The 21,490-nt window shown below is 43.2% G+C and overlaps 1 protein-coding gene across 1 annotated transcript; it reads right to left on the bottom strand.

Annotated features, from left to right (window-relative positions):
* Window positions 1-10,684: 10,684 nt before the first annotated feature.
* LOC118087781 (phospholipase A2 inhibitor and Ly6/PLAUR domain-containing protein) lies at window positions 10,685-20,679 on the bottom strand. Its single transcript, XM_088671301.1, has 5 exons — window positions 20,591-20,679; window positions 18,932-19,057; window positions 15,344-15,493; window positions 14,052-14,198; window positions 10,685-11,969 (listed from the first exon to the last, which is right to left on the bottom strand). Exons 1-5 carry the CDS (start codon window positions 20,676-20,678, stop codon window positions 11,797-11,799), a joined length of 684 nt encoding a protein of 227 aa, XP_088527427.1. The 5' UTR covers window position 20,679; the 3' UTR covers window positions 10,685-11,796.
* Window positions 20,680-21,490: the final 811 nt, after the last annotated feature.

Below are 21,490 nucleotides of genomic sequence, written 5' to 3'. Positions count from 1 at the left end.
TGTGTAGGTTCTAAACACATTTAGCTCTTATAATCATGGTCGTCCCTATCCCCAAGGACATAATAAAGAACTCATGGAAACCTTATGCTTTTTATTTCCCAGATTTTTGGACTTTCCATAAGCAAATGAAACTCAAAGGCTGTGCAACTGAAGACGTGTGTGCCCTTAATGGAAAAAGGATTAAATTTGGCCATCTTAGCTTAGCTAAGATTGTAACCAAATGCTCTTTTTGACCTCGAAGGGTAGGTAGGAGAGAGGAAAGATCTCCTCCTTCTCAATTCCACCATTCATGGTACCAGCAGAGTATATTAACAGCTTATATTAACAGCTGGGGGTGAGAGCAGGGGCTCAGGCCTCCTGGGTTTTCTTTTTCACTATTGGTGAAATTCATGATCAAAATAAACTCTTCTGACACATAGAATCTGTATTCTGTATCTGTATGTTTCATATATTCTGAATGTATGGAATGATGAGAAAGGGTATTTGATGGGAATTATAAGAATTTCAAATTCCTGTGACGGGGTGAGCTCTCGTTGCTTGGTCCCAGCTCCTGCCAACCTAGCAGTTCGAAAGCGCGTCAAAATGCAAGTAGATAAATAGGAACCGCTACAGCGGGAAGGTAAATGGCGTTTCCATGTGCTGCTCTGGTTTGCCAGAAGCGGCTTTGTCATGCTAGCCACATGACCTGGAAGCTATACGCCGGCTCCCTCGGCCAATAATGCGAGATGAGCGCACAACCCCACAGTCGGTCATGACTGGACCTAATAGACAGGGGTCCCTTTTCCTTTATAAGAAATGGCATAGTCTTTTGTTCAAACCTACTTTATTCTACTGTCAAATTTACACACACAAACCCAAGTGCAACTGCCTCCATCCTAAATCAGATATTTGCATGAAGATCTTTCAGCCACTTATAGGCAGTCTAAACATTAGACTGGTTAGTTGTGTATAGCAAGACAGGAAATTTATCTCCAAAGAAGAGGTCCCAGGTGCACGTAAGATTCATCTATGTTGATTTGTCTCTATAAATTCAAATTTATAATCTAGAAATTCATCTCACTATAGTGGTGCAGGCTTAATTTTGAATTGTGTGTCTTCCCACTTAGCCCTTCCGATTCCAATGGCTGATGGAAAGCCCTATTCTCTCTGCTTATGGTTCTTGGTCTTTAAAGCAGAACTGGACCAGAGAAGCTTTAAAATCAAGGACTCCTTGAAAGGGAGGATTGTTTTCTGACAGTTCATCAAATGCAGGACTGCCCTCTATAAGGAGAGACATATGTCTCCCTCATAAGAAATATAATTGCAACGAGAAAGTTTACAGATGTTTAGAGACAGACTGAAATATGATTTGAATGGATTAATAGAACAAGGTTTGAATCAGGTCCTTGTGAAGGAAGACTGTGACTGGACCAAGTGGTGCCTTCTCTGAGCCCTATCTTTAAATATGGCTATCTTCAATTCTATAAAATAAAAGGTAAATGTTCTGATCCTAAGAAATCCACAAAGCAGATCAATCCTGAAGGGTAGATAGGAAAGAGGAAAGCTCTCCTCCTTGTCAATTCCACCATTCATTGTTGTGGCAGAATTTATTGGGAGCTTATGATGAGAGGAGGGCCTCAGGCCTCCTGCATTTTCTTTTTCACTATTGGTGATTCAGGATCAAAATAAGCTATTCTTTCAATCACTTGTAATCAAAATTTAGTATTTTGACACATAGAATCTGTATTCTATGTCTGCATGTTTTATATAGGCAAAATGTGTAGGATGATGAGAAGGGGTATTCAATGGAAAATATGAGAATATGCATATTACTTTGTTCAGTACTACTTTCTTCTACTGCTAAATGTACATGGTAGCACAAACACATGAACACACACAAGTGTCACTGTCCTATAACAGATATTCATTGAAAGATCCATCCCCCAGCCACAAGCAGCCAAAGCATAAGGATCTTCACTTGTGGTTCCCAAATCCAAGGAAATGAATCTTCAAAGAAGAGGTCACAAGCGTGTGGAACCAAGTGGAGCCTTCTTTAAACAGAAAATGGGGGTGGGGGCTGGAATCAAAAACAAAAACTGTGATCAGTTAGACATGGACACATTAAAATAATTCTTCATTTATCAACAATTACTCTCACCATTAACCCCTGCCAAGGATAACTAGGAGTGCATAGTGCTCATCAAAGCTATATGAACCGTGAACCAAGTCCATGTGCGAGATGCATTTGGGGATTCCCCCCAAATACTGTGGAATCTATATTACCATTACTATTACTATTTACATTTGTATACTGCCCTTTATCCATAGATCACAGGATTGTTTACAATATAGAAATACAAAATTAGAAATACAAAACACATAATAAAACAAAAACAAACCATTAACTCTCCTCCAACAAACACACACATATGATTGCCTTACCTGTCAGGGACTGGCTAGATGAGAATCAGTGGTGGGAGCAGCCTGACCAACTGGGAACTTGAGGGTGAGGAACGGGGGGGGGGGGGGATAAGCAGGTGCCCCAGCACACAGTAAAGACTGGAGTCAAACTTATTAGATTCAACACAGGCACCATATGACAGTTTGTCTGGTGTAAGCCTGCCAGCTCCGCCTCCCACTCCCAAAACAAGACACATGTCACAAAGCAGATAACCAGGCAGAGACAGAGAGGAATCCTTGGGACTTCCTGTAGACTGAGGGAGGGACCTAACACAGAGAAAAATAGACTAAACGGGAAGGAGCAAAACGCTCTGAGCAACAGCTTATGGTGAGAGAGCACATCTCATGAGTCTCCGAATATTTCTGTTCTGATTTCTTAATAAAACTGCTAGCTGCAAGTTCACTGTGAGATCCTGTCTCTCTCTGATCTTTGCTACACATCAGCGTTCCTCCATGGCACTATCTGAAAGATAAAGAGAAAACAAGAAACAGAAGAAAAGAAAGCAGGAAAAGCAGAAAGGATAAAAAATTAAAAGGACTTTCAATTTTCCGACTATCAGTTATACAAAAGAAATTATTTAAAATATTCACTCTAGAATAATACCCAACTACTTTACTTTCTGTTAAACAATATTTTTTCCAAATTTCCCAACACAGGACAGAGCTTTAAGCACTGAACTGTGCCTGGAAAGCACACGGCAAAAGTTAGGTGTAGCTGAGCCCTTGATTTGTAAGATTTCATCTTACAGGGCAGGGGCGGAGGAAGGGGGGTGCATTGGGGGTGGGTACGCCCCAGGTGTCACCACTGAGGGGGTGACAAAATGCTGGGCGGCACTCACTGCAGGGCCTGCAGCATGCTCGAGCCACGCGTCTCTCCTGGGAGTGACATGGTGGCTTGGGCGCCCGCAGGCTCTGCGCTGCCCCAAACAGTCTGCCCACTGCCTTCCCCTCAGTTGTAGTGTGGCTGAGTGGGAGAAGGCAGGCAGAGTCCTTGGAGGCCCCATGGAGCAATCCTGCCCCGGATGGCCCTGCCCCTGCAGGCAGTTGGCCCTATCGTTGGGCGCAGGGCATGCATGCCGCCCCAGGCGCCCAATCAGCTTGCTCCACCGCTGATGCCAGATGGCTACCTAGTGCATAATGCTGTGAACCTATGTATTTAACCTTGTGAGGTATGTTATGCTTAGATGCAGTAAATGCCCAAGATCACCTAGTGAGCTTCATGATCCCCAATCAGGGCAGTCTCGAGCAGGTCAGCCGCCCTGGTGCTGAGGGGCGGGGATCGCTCCGGCACCCCCACCCTCGCAGGGCTCAGCATGGCTTCCGCACGGCTTTGCCGCACAGCGCCCTGCCTACCAGCCCTGCGCCACCGGGACTCTACCTAGAGCCAGCCCTGTCCCCAATCACCCTCCTCTTTTGTTACACTATACTCTTCTCCTCTTCTAGTGATGATCAACTGTGGTCCTCTGCTTCTTCCTTCTAATCCACTGCCCATTCTGTGGTAAGAAAAAGCATACTGGTTGTCTGGTTTCAATTTACCTGGTGAAAGGGTGGCCAAGAGAAGGTATGTGCCCAGGAGTACCTTTATAGTGGTGGAATAAACAAGAGCCAGGAAAGGTGCTGGAACAGAAAATGCAACCCATTAATACAAGAGTCAATTCAGATGAATTTGAAGGAGAAGAAAAGGGGCCTGAGGGAAACATTTTGGAATACTGTGTTTCTGGGATGTGGCAAGTAGTGACTGTGTGTTCCAGAACAGGTGGTGCTATATTGCAAGCTTTGTTAATGAATTGAAATGAAATTACTTTCTGTAAATTGATTTAATTTTTACCAGACACGTATTCCCATTCTAAAGAACCTCAGGGCAGTATTTGGGCAGAACGGGTTTGATGGGGAAGAGGAAGGGATACACATGGAAATTGTTTCTCATCATTCCAAACAAACCATATCTGATTTAAAAATTCAGAATTTAAAATAAAATGATAATAATAATAATAATAATAATAATAATAATAATAATAATAATATAGTGAATTTATATACCACCCTATACCCGGAGGTCTCTGGGCAGTTCATATACTCCATATATCCCATTATTTCAGTTATATAACTGGTTTCTCTATGGTTGGCTCAAAATCACAAAAATACAGTATTAGATTATTAAAATTTTTCATCTCATCTTCACCATGCAATGGCAGGTGAGTGACAGTTGAAGAAACAGGGAGAGTGTTCCAGAAAATAATTTCATCAGTCTCCAGTAATGACATTGGAGCCCTATTAAAACACCAGTCCTCACTTTATCCCTGGCACCTATTGTCAAGGAGGGGGTCGCTTTCCCAAGTCCTCCCTCCAAGCTACCAACCGAATGGATTGTGTGTCGAGGCTTCCCAGAAATTACCTTAAATAATTCACAACTGACAACAGAATTATGGTTTGGTTTTTGGCAAATAATTTAGGGCCACAACTTTATTAAATACACAATTTTAATCCGAGTGTTGGCTTAGGCTTTTGGTTATTCACTCATCCTTCCTAAAGAAGGACTATCCCCATCTGTCCATCTAGGACAGGACTCAATCAGCTGTCCCCTTAGGACAGGACTCACCTCATCTGCCCCTCGTGGCAGGACTCACATCAGCTGTCACCATAGGACAGGACTCACCACTGTCCGCTTGGACAGTTCCTGCTCCGACTTCCGAATGGAAGTCAAGTAAACATACCTGGGAGTGAGGAGGTGGCTGCGCCCAGTCATTCCCTCCTCACCTTCACCAAGAATGTTCCTCAAGGCTCTTGCTCTTAAAATTGGGCCCACCATTCCCGCCAATGGCGGGATGGTAAGGACAAGAGTGTAAGCCCTGAGATTCCTTTAACGGAATACTTCTATATGGAGCAAACGGAGCTGAGGGTAGGCATCTGTGTGCCACCCCCTCTACCAACCGATTAACCAACCAAAAGCCTAACCGCCAACCTAACAAGTTGTGACAATTTGCTAGCGCAGTAGGCGAAAACCAAGAGGCAAAGCCAATCAGCCAATTGGAAAAATTCCTACTGACCCCTGAATACAGGCGGCCCCGAAGGCAATAGCAATGTCGTGCTAACCTGCAAGAAAGAAAGGGCGGGTGGGAGGGGTTCAAAAGCCAGGCAAAAATGTGACTAGAAAATGGTGGACGGAGCTTTAAGAGGGGCCCCAACAACCAATCAGATCCAAGGAATTTGCATACCACACCCCCATTACTCAGCATAAGCTGTGGCCTTACACAAACCAAACCCTAAGCTAAATTTCCTAACAGCCCTACCACAATTCGCTTTATATTATATGATATAAAGCGCTTTATTGGCTTCTTCTCTGGCACCAGCTACAGAGCATCACACAGCAAGTCTAACACAGTGTCTTCTCTCCTTCCCCAGTAGGTTAACTGGGAGATTTACTAGGGCTGGGGAATGCTGGCATCCACCCAGCCCCATCACGTACTCCCACTTTGGTGACTAATTGTTATCACCTGCCTGAGGGGCTCCACACAGCAATAGTTGCTCACAGGATCACTAGTTCATGATACCTATGTTAAGGTTTGCCAATGCAGCAATACCACTGGGTATATTTTTTAAAAAACTCAAAATGGCAGCAAACAGTTTCCAAACATACAACAAAAGCCACTCTGCTTTCTTTGTCACCATCACACCAAATTGTTTGATGGTAATCTCAGAGATGTCTGAATCAGTACAGTTTGGAATTGTTCAGTCTGCCCTCTTGAATTAAAATTGCACCTGATGCCTTCCAAATGTAGTCCACAACCCACACCTCACTCTGAGAAACCATCACACCAAATTGGGCAATGAAGCAATTGATGCAGTTTGGGAAAATTCAGTCTGAGGTAATTGTTAAAAATGGCATCCAAACATAAACTGGTTTCTGCATCTCAGAAATGGTCATGTCAAATTGACATCAGATGGACAGACAGAAGGGCAGTATTTTACTAATTCCTAAACGCCTGATAGTCACACTTAGACCCTAAGAATTTTTATCCCTGTGAGCTCTGGACTGCAGCCTTTTGTGAAAGATGTGGTGTTCTTCTACCTATATTTTATATCATGATAAGAAATTATGCTTGGATGCTTTCTTTGGAGAGACTCCCAATAAGCTGAGATGTCAACAAAGAAAAGAGACCGGGGGGGGGGTTAGCGAGATTGTGGGGGATATTAATGATGTTGACACTGAAGAGGTTGCCTATGGGTTGCTCTATTTCATGTATAATAATAATAATAATAATAATAATAATAATAATAATAATAATAATACATTATTTATACCCCGCCCATCTGGCTGGGTTTCCCCAGCCATTCTCGGTGGCTTCCAACCGAATATAAAAACACAACACAGCATTAAACATTAAAAACTTCCCCAAACAGGGCTGCCTTCGGGTGTCTTTTAAAAGTAAGATAGTTGTTTATTTCCTTGACATCTGTTGGGAGGGCGTTCCACAGGGCACATTCCATGACCGAGAAGGCCCTTTGCCTGGTTCCCTATAACCTCACTTCTCACAATGAGGGAACCGCCAGAAGGCCCTTGGCGTCCGGGCTGAACGATGGGGGTGGAGACGCTCCTTCAGGTATACAGGACCGGGGCCGTTTAGGGCTTTAAAGGTCAGCACCAACACTTTGAATTGTGCTCGGAAATGTACTTATGAATGCTTCAGTTGTTGTTTTTAAAAATTGAACTGTCAAGAAGTGGACGGGTTTGGCAGATGTGGTCTACTATCTGACACAGGAATTTAGTGATATGGCAGAGGAACTGATTTTACCTCTGGGAAAGGAAAAGACAGAGGGGTCTAGTCAGGGCCATCTTAAGCATATCCGACGCCCTGGCGGCGTGGTGCAAAGATCCCTCTGGCGTGCCCCCCCGCCCCGTTTCCCAACGTGGCTGTCTGGCAGGTGCAGCGTGCAGCGCAGCTGCCGCGGGCTCAGCAGCGTGGCACCCCCCTTAGCGGCCCGGCGCCCTGGTGACCTGCGCCACCCAGCCTTGCCGTAGGGCCGGCCCTAGGTCTAGTGCAGTATGAACTTTCCTAAGTATAGAGTTGGATTCAGTCAAGCAGTGTTCAAGGTTACTTCATGAGAGTTGCAGGAGTTGGTGGTTTAAATTTTGCATGCTGGGCGGTGGTGCCAGGCCAAGAATCTATGATACATATTTGTGATGCTAGTTCATCATAGAGAGAGTATGTCTAAGGGACATTGGGATCCATTCTTTTTGGATTGAGTCTGCATCCACAGCAGCCTACCTAGATATGTCCAAGGATGGCTTCCATTTCTGCTCTACAGAAGGAATGGACGCCTCCCTCGACATTGCAGGGAGAAGCAGATAAAGATAATGAAGAATGTTGTGGGTTAAACCATTCTCTGAATTCCTCTCTGGGCTTGAGAGGAATGGGCTTTCGCCAATGGTTTGCCCTGAGGTCTGGCACTCACTTCTTCATGGAATGCGAGGGCAGCCAAAGGCACAGGGTGCAGAAGCATTTTGTCTGCCACAACCCCATGACTATGTTTCTGGAAGCAGAGGGTACCCTATTAGTTGGATTTTAAAACTGGCTTTAAAATAACAGCACATGGTGGAAGATTTTGCAACCAAGTACTGTGAGACATTCAGCTGCATGGATCTAAAGGTCTGAACCGAGATCGGAGAGAGATGGCTGGGGGAGAGGGGAGCCCACAAAAAATATGGGGATTTAGGTAGGTCCACATGATAAATTATAACTTAAGAACCAGGAATTGCATAGCAGTGGCGGGGTGGTGGTGGTCATATGAGGTAAATGTACTCTTACGTTTCTAAGCCTCACATGACTGGGCAAGTGTACCTTGCAAGTAGTAAAGTTTGGCTTAAATTGAATTGGCGTCCACCTCTTGAAGGAACAGCAAACCAAATATAACAGATTAAAGAAATTGTAGGCAGGTGAAGGCTTGTTAATAACTCTGGAAGGGAAGCATCCCCCCCAAACACCTGATCATGTATTGCAGCCACAGACTGTGGGTCTCCAGCAAAAGAAGTAGAAGAACCAACTTCCCCCTTGTTGAGTGAGCCTTGGCTATAAACCCAATATAAGTACCTGGGCCCCACTGCCCAAAATGTGTGCATCAGACCTAAATCCCACCCCACCCACCCCAAAAAACCTGAAGCACTGGCCAATCCCTGAATGGTGTCCTAAACCCAATAATGCCTCAGTGTGCCTTCTGTTTTTCTCCCCAGCTACCTCCCCTGCCCACACTCAATGCAAGGCATTTGCACCAATTTCTGTTCACTTTCTTCTTCTCAACCTCTTTATTCTCCTCTTTCTGCTCTGGAACAACAGCAACGAAGCCAAACAGACATTCCCCTTTCAAAAAAAAAAATTCCTTGGTAGGCAGTAATAAATGATATCACAACATATCACACATGGAGTATCATGGTCCTTTACTTCCACTTACATAGCCTGGAAACAACTAATGAAATCAAAGGTGAATAATTCAGCTAATGAAATCAAAGATGAATAAATCAAAGATGAATCATTCAATTAATTTCAGCCCTAAGCTTTGAATTTCACCGTGTCCCTCTTTGTCCTTTTGACAAACACACAGGGCCCATTACCAGACTTTGCTGAAACATTTGTTCCCACATATTGCCTGTAATATGAATCCTTGGCCTATAAATATCTCCAAGTAAGCCTCTGCCTCCATCAGTCCTCTTGACTGGTCCATCCATGTTCTTGAGTCTCCTTATTTTTCTAAAAATAATTTTTTCTAAAACTTCTGAGCACCTGCCTCCTCTTGGCCCTGCTTTCTGCAGGTAAGAAGGAACCAGTAGAATGAGATTCTTTTTATCCTCTTTAGATGGCACTGAAAAGGCTTGCTCCTTGTGAGGGAACGAGAGTGGGGACAGGAGTTGCAGCCCTCAAAAGAAAGGATTGTCTTCTGACAGTTCATCAAAACAGCACTGCCCTCTATAAAGGGAGACATATGTCTCCACTCTATGGCATATAATTATAATGACCAATTTGACAGACACTTAGAGCCAGATTGAAATGTGATTTGAATGGATTCATATAACAAGGAGTTCCTGGGCTTGAATCAGGTCTTTGTAATGGGAGACTGTGACTGCACAAAGTGGAGCCTTCTTCAAACAGAAAATGAAAAAAAGGCCCAAATCACAGGTGATCAGTGTGATACAAACACATTAAAATAATTCCTGGATCTCCACTATTTCACTTTGTTAAAACTAATTTCTTGGGTTTTTTTTGGGGGGGGGGTCAAAACTAAGGCCCAGGAGCCGGATTTAGAAGGCGATTGGGCTGCATCCGGCCCCTGGGCCTTAGTCCCTGCTCTAACTGTATATTATAGCCAACATCTTTGGCCCAATGTATCATAACCGACTTTACCTCTTCATCTTTCAAGTGCCATTCCAGCAGCATTTTATACATTTAAGACAATATTTTACAACTATTATTCAATATTTCAATTTCAAATTTTGATTTGTTATGGTCAAATCCACTTTCTTTTAAATTTTCTTTAAACATTTCATTGATTTGGCAATAGTGTAACCAGTCATTTACATACTCCTTAACTTATTCATACGGTTTCATTTTCCATTTGTTTCCTTCCTCCTTTATTAATTTTTCATATGTGACCCATTTTTCACTCATATTTATCTTTTTTACACTCATAACTTCCAAGGGTGATAGCCACCAAGGTGTTTTACATTCTAATAGGTTACTTCCAAACTTCCAATAGAGATCTTCAGAATATATGAACCTTTGTTTTATTATACCATAGATATGTGTGCCAACCAAACCTATTATTAAAACCTTCTAAATCCAATAAATCTGTGTTTTTAACAATATCCATTCCTTTAACCAACAAAGGCAGGACGCTTCATAGTATAATTTCAAGTCTGGCAAGGCGAAGCCTCCTCTTTCTTTAATGACTGTTAGTAGTTTGTATTGAATTCTTGGTTTCTTCCCCTGCTAGATAAATCTTGAAATCATTTTTTGCCATTCCTTAAATATTGCTGCCTCTTTGATTAATGGAATTGATTGAAACAAAAATAACATTCTTGGTAGCACTTTCATTTTAATAGCTGATATTCTACCCCATAGGGATAGGTTCATCCTTCTGTACATCATTTTCAAATAATTCTCCTTAAGTGCCATACATGCCACCATGAACTTCTTCCTTATTCTCTTAGAATGGCAATGGCACCCACCTGAGAGGTGCCAGAGCTGAGCTCCAGTGAACTCTGGTTGATAAAATGCTTTAAGTTAAATTCTTCAGAGGAGAAACCTCTTAACTAACAAATTGTCTGATTCCAATAATGATTTTAGTGGTGCAATGTATATTATTTTGTTTTCATCCAATTTTATGTATTTAATTTTTGTAATCTCTTCAGCTAAAGCAATAAATAATAGTTGCATTTGTATCCGAAAGAAACAGAACTGAGAACCAGCATTTTATTTTCCATAACCATTTATTTTGCATTATAATGATCATAATGAAAACTTAGCTATTTTTTAATCATGCACTACAGAGTTCTTTGTACAGTGGTACCTCGACTTGTTCCGCAGCCGTCTTCGTAAGTCGAGGTTTTTGGTTCTCGAAGCGCTGCTTCGACGCATGCGCGAAGCACAATTTCGCACTTCTGCGCATGTGCCGACCACGCACACACGGAGAGAAGACTTCCGGGGGTTGTCGACTTCAGAAATCAAAACCTTCGGAAGTCGAAGCGTGCGGTTGGCGAGGTATGACTGTATTTGGAATCCACAATCCCCACATTCTGACCCCCTTCTCTCTGCTCTTGTTTCCCTTGTTGTTGTTGTTTAGTCGTTTAGTCGTGTCCGACTCTTCGTGACCCCATGGACCATAGCACGCCAGGCACTCCTGTCTTGCACCGCCTCCCGCAGTTTGGTCAGACTCATGTTGGTAGCTTCGAGAACACTGTCCAACCATCTCGTCCTCTGTCGTCCCCTTCTCCTAGTGCCCTCAATCTTTCCCAACATCAAGGTTTTTTCCAAGGATTCTTCTCTTCTCATGAGGTGGCCAAAGTATTGGAGCCTCAGCTTCACGATCTGTCCTTCCAGGGAGCACTCAGGGCTGATTTCCTTAAGAATGGATAGGTTTGATCTTCTTGCAGTCCATGGGACTCTCAAGAGTCTCCTCCAGCACCACAATTCAAAAGCATCAATTCTTCGGCGATCAGCCTTCTTTATGGTCCAGCCCTTACCTCCACCAAAAGCAAGCAAGCAAGAAACAGATATCCCGAGTCCTGGATTTCACCACAAAGCCTCCAATTCCCCCTCATTGCCATGGATTTTAGAATACACAAGGAGGAGGTCTACACTGTCCCATTTACCCTTCCTGTTCAGGCTCTTGTGAGATTTGTGAAGCATTATAACATCTTTCTTCTGAAACTGTAAGAACAAATCTCCCAGTTCCAATTAAATTTCTTCCACTTTTCTGGATGCCACAAAGCTTTGTTGTTGCACAACCTTTGAAAGTGAAATAGTAGGGGGAAAAGGTATCTGGAAAAAAGGAAAGAAGTGTTGACTTTAGTCCTTTACCCAGGGAATAGGTGATGGTGCCTGTGATGGTGAATGAGAATTTTAACAAGTTAGTTTTAAAAAGTGTATATTTAAGAAATCTGAAAAATATAATGTTGGTGTGAAAGAGTTAAACTGTACACAGGATGTTATGCTCTGTCACTGAGGATACTGGGAGCATATGGGTATGCAGCTAGTACTGTATAAAAGGGGGAGTTTCTCTACATGTGCTCTCTTGTTTCTTGCCTCTTATCTCTTGGTTTGCTTTCCGCTGGTCGTGGCACTATGCCTGTGTGCTGATTGTAAGATTTATGCTATGCCTGGAGGGATCAAAGCATGCCTGCAATATCCCCAGGCTCTGTAAATAAGTCCTGATTTATTTGCTCTGCTGACCAAGCTGTTTGCTTTACCGCTGTGCCACTTTGCAAAGATGAGAAAGGCAGGGGCACTCGGGAAGCATGCCAGGCAGCCATTGCTGGAGTAGTCTTCAAAGACGACCACAATAACTTTACAAAACTTCTACTGAACATACCGGTATAATTTCATCAGAACATGAATATACAAAATGTTCAACATTAGGAATTCAGGTAAAAAAATTACTCAGATGTAAATCAAATTTGGCATCATACCCAAAGGAGTCTCAAGACATGAAGTTTATTAATAAACAGGTTATATTTATAAAATATAGTGAAATTAGAGGTTCTGAAAACTGCCCTAATTAACTATGTTAACAAAATCACATTCTTGTGGTCAGGTGATTTGCATTAAAATGGGAGGGATTCTATCCCTGCCATCTCCTGGGCATTTTAAAAGGCACATGCTGTGGCCACACAACAATATTTGAAAACAACACTCCCTCCCTGGTGTGTGAGCCTTGAGTGTGTGAACCTGGCATGAGTCTACAGTGTGATGCACCCGCATAAAAATTTGGAGTTGCACTCTATTGTCTCTCAGGATGGTTGGATGCCAACTGAGGCTCCCTCATTGTCCCAAACTGTGACCTAAACATCCAGAGAATCCTCCTTTTATGTTACCACATCTATTTTCATGCTAAACATGAAGTTGGAGAAAAGGGGGGTCCCAAGAGCCAATCAGGAACTCCTATCAGAATTCTTACTCAGCCCTCAAAAGTGAAACTAGCAAAGCCCAGGCTGTAAAGGGCAGGAGAAGAGAAGAATGAGGGGGGGGGAATGTAGGGCAGAGGCAGCTCAAATGGCCTGGACTCTGCCTCTTCCCTCATGGGGAAAATCAGCCCATATGCCCCTCCCCCATTCATTCCAAATTCCCTCTTCTTTTCAGGAAGGAAGGGTGTGGTGAATTTGGTACCTCTCCAAAGAGCATTATTCCTCAAAACACTGTTGATAGGGAGGTGTGCATGTAAGGCTGGATCCAGGCACATGAAAAAAGCGATTCAGTTAAATGTGTTGTGAAATCCCAATGCAGAAAGATAGGACTCCGTGTCACAGTGTTATAATGCATATAAAGCCATTTATCTTTTTACGAATGTAGTTAAATTATGACAGCTAAATCTTTGAAGAAGCTTTTAGGTGGATACAGAGCACCTACAGGCAGAAGAGAGTGGAAATTCTGTTGCACAACTATAAATCCTTGCACTAATGGATTTATGGAAATACTGCTCATTGTCACACAATTTAAGGAAATTCAATTACATTTCTTTTACATAATGAATATGCTTTTTGAGAAAAGGCATACATTTTGTCCTGGACTGCATCCCAGTGGTGGAAAGATCCGGATGCAACTGGGGTGGAGCAATGAATGCACTTTCCCCTTTTGATTCAGAAGGGTATTTAATATAAACATCCCGATCTGAATCCTGCTTCTAGATAAGCAAATGGCATTATGAAAGTTAAAGGGCAAAGTCCAGGCAGGCAAAACACTAAGGAAGGCTACAGAGTGGAGCCAGTAAGAGATATGATCCCTCTCACTTTCCAGCAACGTGCAATGGAAAAAGAGAAGAAGGAAGGGAGAGAAGGAGAACAGAACGGAGTCTGCGTGACCCAGTCGATGATTAGACCTTTCCCCCTGACTGAATATCAATGTTACCTTTATTAAAAGCTCCTCTAAAATCAATACATTTGGTCTCATTCTCAAGGCAGTTGACGGTCTTCTCACTTTTACACTTTTTCTCTCCTTTGGAGAAGCAGGATGGGCACTGCAGACCATTTTCAGCCAGCATGTTGCGATCAGGAACTGCCAAGATCAAATGTATAGTGAGCATGTTAATGGTTTTATCTGTTTTTGTATCTCTGTGTTATATAAGCGGAATCCACACTAGGAGCTTACAGTTTTGCTGGGGCAGCTGCAAGTGTTATTGGATGAAAGCATGATTCTAGAAACAATCTGGGTTCAGGACTGAGCATAGGACAAAGTCACCATTGATCTCTGAGATGAATGAGGTTTACCCACAGTGGGGTGGGAGAGTGAACTTTATTTTCCTTTTAATCTCTCTGAATGTATTCATGCCATCGATTATGGTGTAGCCTCTCTGAAAATATAGGCTCTTAGTCCCCCATTTTTGTACAGAGATTCTGTCTCTCTTCTGCTCTTCAGCAATGAGCTATCCGAGAGTTTCTGTGAACTGCCCTGAGACACCCAGGTGGTATATAAATTCAATAAATTCAATAAATAAATTTCAGAGAATGCTGTAAGGTAGGGTCTTATCTTTGCACCATTATAACTGATTTCTGTATTTTAGAATTTCTGTTTTGTTGGAAGCCGCCCAGAGTGGCTGGGGGAACCCGGCCAGATGGGCGGGGTATAAATAATAAATTATTATTATTATTATTATTATTATTATTATTATTATTATTATTATTATAGTGCTTGCCAATTAAAAGACAGAAGAACTAGCTCAAGGGTGATTCAAGAGGACACTTGGATAAGATAGGTGGGTTGTAAGGCTCATATCTGAAACATCCAATTGAAAGTTAACTTGAAGGGACTATAAGCTATTTATGAGCTGTTTATGAGCTTAGGTATCCAGTTATATATCTGATCCTGCATGGTACTGCTTCAGGGGACAGGAAGAAGAGAGGCCTGGATGGAAAGGTAACCCATCCCTTCTCAGGCAGAGACAAAGCTGCCTAGTAGGTCCCTCTTTTTCACTGTTTCTCCTCATGTCTGACTCTCTGTCCAATCTGAATCCCCACCCCTTGAGAGCCCCTAATAGTCCTGAGCTGCTCAACCCAACCTATAGCCACCTGGAGCTGTCTCACCCCATTTGAATACGGCACAGGTCCTCTGAGAACTGCTGTTTTACTAAGGATCCAGGCCTTGGTCAAATCCAATGTACAGCCATAACATGTTAATGATTCTACAATGATGCAGAAACTTACGGCTGAGAGTTGCATTGTTACACAGTTGAGTGTTGCAGCATTGCGTCTTCATCTCAAAGAATTTACCATCCGCTGCAGTGAAGCTGTAATCGCCTAAGTAACAATAGCTGGGTGGCAAACATGTATTTAAAATTTGCACTTCAGGTTTATCTATGAAAAAGAATTTGAAAGAAATATCAGGATCTGTGGGGGAAATGCGGTCTATTGCTCCTAAAGCACATTCATTATAATGGTTCCAATTTTCTGTGTTGCCCAAATCAGGACCTTTTCAAAGTAATAATATGGAAAGTATTATTCAATTTGGCAATCTAAAGTGAGGTGCTGTTTATTTATTTAAATGTGTGCACACTGCTATATCGTAAAAGGAAAGAGAGATCAAAATGTTTTTCAGTTATAATACAGTGGTACCTCTACTTACGAATTTAATGCGTTCCGAACGCACATTCGTAAGTCGGAAAAAAAAATGTAAGTCAAATCCCATAGGAATGCATTGGGAGAAAAATTTGTAAGTCGAAGCAACCCTATCTAAAAATTCGTAAGTAGAAACATTCAAGATGGCGGACGGAGCTCCGTTCGTAAGTAGAAACATTCGTAAGTAGAGGTACCACTGTACATAAAAGATACAATAAGAACCATATTAAAAGGAAATAGATAGATTTCAATAAACCAGTATATTCTTAATAGTCTGCACAGGCCTGGTGGAAAAGAAAGGTTTTCTGCAGGCATTTAAGAGTTCAGCTCTCAACCACAAGCAGTAGTCTCTTGCCTCCTTAATCCATAGGACCAGCCTCTCTTTTTATGTTCGAATTAATTTGTAAAATGCATTAACATCCTTCTGGATCGTCTAGAGGGGTTGAGAGCTGGGGGCACTGTCATACAGTGGTTCCGCTCCTTCCTCCTGGGCCGTGTTCAGAAAGTGGTGGTGGGGGATGAGTGTTCGGACCCCTGGGCTCTCACTTGTGGGGTGCCTCAGGGCTCTGTCCTCTCCCCCATGCTTTTTAACATCTACATGCAGCCGCTGGGAGAGATCATCAGGGGGTTTGGGCTGGGTGTTCATCAGTATGCGGATGATACCCAGCTCTACCTCTCTTTCAAATCAGAACCAGTGAAGGCGGTGAAGGTCCTGTGTGAGTGCCTGGAGGGGGTTGGAGGATGGATGGTGGCTAACAGATTAAGGTTGAATCCTGACAAGACAGAAGTAGTGTTCGTGGGGGACAGGAGGCAGGCAGGTGTGGAGGATTCCCTGGTTCTGAATGGGGTAACTGTGCCCCTGAAGGACCAGGTGCGCAGCCTGGGAGTCATTCTGCACTCACAGCTGTCCATGGAGGCACAGGTCCATTCTCTGTCCAGGGCAGCTGTCTATCAGCTCCACCTGGTACGCATGCTGCGACCCTACCAACCTGCAGACTGTCTCGCCAGAGTGGTGCATGCTCTAGTTATCTCTCGCTTGGACTACTGCAATGTGCTCTATGTGAGGCTACCTTTGAAGGTGACCCAGAAACTACAACTATTCCAGAATGCAACAGCTAGACTGGTGACTGGGAGCGGCCGCCGAGACCACATAACACCGGTCCTGAAAGACCTACATTGGCTCCCAATACGTTTCCGAGCACAGTTCAAAGTGTTGGTGTTGACCTTTAAAGCCCTAAACGGCCTTGGTCCAGTATACCTGAAGGAGCGTCTCCACCCCCAACATTCTGCCCGGACACTGAGGTCCAGCACCGAGGGTCTTCTGGCGGTTCCCTCATTGCGAGATGCGAGAAACCAAGTTGCAGGGAACCAGGCAGAGGGCCTTCTCAGTGGTGGCGCCCGCCCTGTGGAACGCCCTCCCATCAGATGTCAAAGAGGAAAACAGCTACCAGATTTTTAGAATACAACTGAAGCATCCCTGTTTAGGGAGGCTTTTAATGTTTAATAGATTGTTTCATTTCATTTTTCTGTTGGAAGCCGCCCAGAGTGGCTGGGGAGGCCCAGCCCCAGATGGGTGGCGTATAAATAATAAATATTATTATTATTATTATTATTATTATTATTATTATTATTATTATTAAATTGGAATTCATGCAGAACTTCATTTTAGGTCAAATTTGTTGCATGACAAATCATGCCTTTTTCTATACATCTGACAATGCAGCTGCCATACACTGCACTCTGCATCTTCTAGTCGATCCTAACAGTTTGCAGGCTCAGGGCATGCTTCCCTGAACTCTTGTTGTTGAACACAAGACACTTGGCAAGACACTTGCACTGCACCAACCTTACTGTCCCCTTGCCCCTCTCCCTCCAAAAATGCAGTGATGTTGGAACAGATGGCCATGTAAGCACTACAATCCCACCCAGGATTGCCCCAAGTCATTTCAGCACCTGAGGTGAACCACAAAATGGCACTCACACCCTCCTGGGTAGAAGGGGTGGGCGAATCAGGAACAAGCAAAGGGATCAAATCAACCTTAACCAATGGTTGAAGTAGTAACCAAAGACCATAAAGGTGGAGGGACCCACTCTGAATCACGCTGGGTAACTGAAACCCTTTTTAAGAGTTGAACTACAAGAATACTTCCTTAATGTTGGTTCCTTCCTCATCATTTCATCACCGAGATGAAATTATTTCAAAATTACCTGAGGGGGGATAAGGAGCCATGAAAGTATGAACCACCTTCATCTCCCATCCTGGTTGCTCAGCTTTTGAATAGTTTTTATATATCTGTGAAAGGATTCTCAATTTTAATATTCCAGGCTCATTGTCCTAGTATGATAACCAAAACTAAACTGGAGTTCATTGGTTTGGGTCAATAGGGATTTCTGGTTGATGCAAATCAAATTCACCAAGTTTGGTGATCAGCACCCAAATTTGGCCACTGGTTGTGATCAGGTGATGTTAGATTCCCCATTTTCATATGCAAGCCATTCCTTACTTCAGATATTGTTGGACTGCATCTCCCATCATCCCTGACTGGTGGCCTGGCTAGCTGAGGCTGATGGGAGTTCTGATTCATCTACAGCTGAAGTGTCACAGCTTCCTCACCTCACTTTTTTCATAGGTGAGTTGCCCCAGCATAGACTTCTATATGCTAAAAGGTAAACCTAAAGGACCCCTGACTGTTAAGTCCAACCGCAGACAACTCTGGGGTTGCAGCACTCATCTTGCTTTACTGGCTGAGGGAGCCGGTGTTTGTCCGCAGAGAGCTTCCAGGTCACTTCTGGCCACTTCTGGCGAACCAGAGCAGCACACGGAAACACTGTTTACCTTCCTGCTCAAGCGGTACCTGTTTGTCTACTTGCACTTTGACATGCTTTTGAATTGCTAGGTGGGCAGGAGCAGGGACCAAACAAAGGGAGCTCACCCCATCGCGGGGATTCAAACCGCCGACCTTCTGATCGGAAAGCCCTAGGCTTGTGGTTTAGACCATAGTGCCACCCGTGTCTCTATGCTAGTAGAACCCTTAAAGTTCACCTATCTTCTTCTTGTTGCTGTTGCTGTTTAGTCATTTAGTCGTGTTCGACTCTTCGTGACCCCATGGACCAGACCACCTATCTTAACCTGGATCAAATCCAAAAGCAAAAGACAAAAAGACAGTCAAATCTTACCTATATTTGTACGCAGAACACTGGAATAACAGGTATATGTAACAGCGTTATTACAAGTTGTATTTCCATTGCCAGTACCTGTCATTCCAGTTCCGTTAAACACATGTTTGCACTTCAGAAATACTGCTGAGGGCAGGAGGAAAAGATCCAGGAATTAGCATCATCATCATTATCATTATTTGGTTTTGCTGTTTGCTTAATGAGACACAGAGGAGGAGGTGATAGTGAATTAAAACTTTTCAATTAAAAGGGGTTCAATTTAATAATCATTTTAATAGAAGAAAATGAAATGAGTAAAAGACTCATTATTAAAAACTCTTGTAGCCATTGTTCAGAACACTGGTTTAATTATTTCCAAGAAGTGAGGAAGTGAACCCTCGCTTTCCCATGTCCCACTTTTCCTCCCATCCAGATTCTCACTTAAATACATTTTATTCCCACTGTTTGGTCACAAGCTTAGATCTGAGCACAACTAAACTATGGAATTTTCTACAAGAGGCAGTGAATGCCACCAATTTCAATGACTTTAAAAGAGGATTAGACAAATTGATGGAGAATAAGACTACTAAGGCTACTAAGCATGATGCCTATATACTACCTCCAATATCAAAAGTAGCATATTTCAAATATCAATTGCTGGAACCCACAGTAAGCCATAGTGTTGCTGTGCTGAAATCTTGATTGTGTGCTTCCCATAGCCATTGGCTTCGCCAGTGTGAGGACAGGATCCTGGACTAGGCATGAACCAATCTATCATTTTCTCTTACTGTCAATTTCTCATTTTTCTAATTAATTTTTTTATCTGCAGCCACTTCCTCTAAGAAGCTCAAGGTGATGTACATGGTTTTCACCTCCCCATTTTATCCTCAGAAGATTCCTGTGAGGTAGATTAAGCCCACGGATAGTGCCTGGTCTAGGATACCCCAGTGACCTTTGTGGCTGAATGAGGATTCGAACCCTGGCCTCCCGGATCCTAGTCTGACACTCAAATCACATTCAGCTCCCCAAATTTCCCACAATCAGCAAGTAGTAGTAGAGAATCTGGATCCTCACCAGGGGGTTGGTGTGGTCTGTTCCAAGGGGTAAACTTGAAGGTGTCTTTCTTTGTAAAATGTATTAAATTTCTTCCTGCTATGGCCATACTTTGTTTCCTTTCCTTTCCTTTCCAAAGCAACTTTTGCTCTCCATTCCAATTGAATTATTATTCTGTCCTATTTTTAAGGCATATTTTCTCTACCTCTCCCACTAAAGAAAAGATTGTTCACCTTATTAGCATTTTCCCTGCACTTTGAAATCATGCCCAACATTTTCATCTGGCAATCTCTTGCCTTTGCACATCCCCACTGTTTCCCCATCGCACCCACACACCCACACAAAACACCCCCCCAAACACACACACACACAGAGAGAGAGATCTACATTTTGTGTGTGTTGCTGAAATGCAGCTTCCATGTTAGCATGGGATATTTCATTATTTTTTCTGCATGACATAGTTTATTTGTATTACATCTCTTGACTTGACTCTCCCCTACGTTCTCTTGGTCACCCAGCAGTCCTTGCTCTCTCTGGTGTTGATCTGCACTCCTAACTCCCCTTCCCTCCCAAGAAACAAGTTCTCTTCAGTATCCTCTAAAGATCATCAAATGTTCCTCATCTTACCTGGAGAAAGTGGGGGCAAGAGGAGGCATGCACTCAGGAGTGCCTTCAGCATTCTAGAAAGATTAGGAGACTCAGAGCAGAGATGCATCCCAACAAGGAAACTGAGGCAGGTAGAGGCTCACCTGGAGGAATTTATAGGCCACAGACTCATGCCGCAGGCAACACTTGGGAACAAATAGTTCAGTGAGGTGCAGGGATGGGTGTTGTTTGTTCACCACAAAGATAAAGAGGGAGATACTGAAATGCAAAGCTCATTAGTTATGATCTCATGAGTTGTTTAACGACACTTCTGATTTCTTTTTGATATAGATAATTTACCATTTAAATGGTGAAGGCACTCAAGAAAGCAATTGAGAGTGAAATATGCAAAGTCTAAAGTCCAGAAACCACTTACAAAATTGTCCCACAAAATGGCCTCCATCTAAGGATTCCTCTTAATTATCACAATAATTGGGTTATTTTTACCCCACACATCTAACTGGGTCACCCCAGTCACTCTGGGCGGCTTCAAGCATATACAGAAACATAATAAAACATCAAACATTAAAAACCTCCCTATAAAAGGTTGCCTTCAGATGTCTTCTAAAGGTTCTATAGTTAGTTATCTCCTTGACCTCTGATGGGAGGTCATTCCACAGTGTGGGCACCACTACCAAGAAGGCTTTCTACCTGGTTCCCTCTAAGCTCACTTCTCACAGTGAGAGAACTGCCAGAAGGCCCTCAGAGCAAGATCTCAGTGTCTGGACTGAAAGACGATGTGTGTGTGTGCGCGCTCCTTCAGGAAAGGCCTGGATATTAGATCAATTTCAGCAAGGCTGGAAATTATGGAATGGGCTGTGGGTGCACACTGATGCAATGGAAGGTTTAACTATAAAAACTGATCCTCCTGCCTTGCCATGT

This window comes from Zootoca vivipara, chromosome 6 (assembly GCF_965207765.1).
Source record: "Zootoca vivipara chromosome 6, rZooViv2.hap1.1, whole genome shotgun sequence".
NCBI lineage: Eukaryota > Metazoa > Chordata > Lepidosauria > Squamata > Lacertidae > Zootoca > Zootoca vivipara.
The sequence above is the reverse complement of the archived record's forward strand: the minus strand, read 5'-3'. Positions and strand labels throughout refer to the sequence as shown.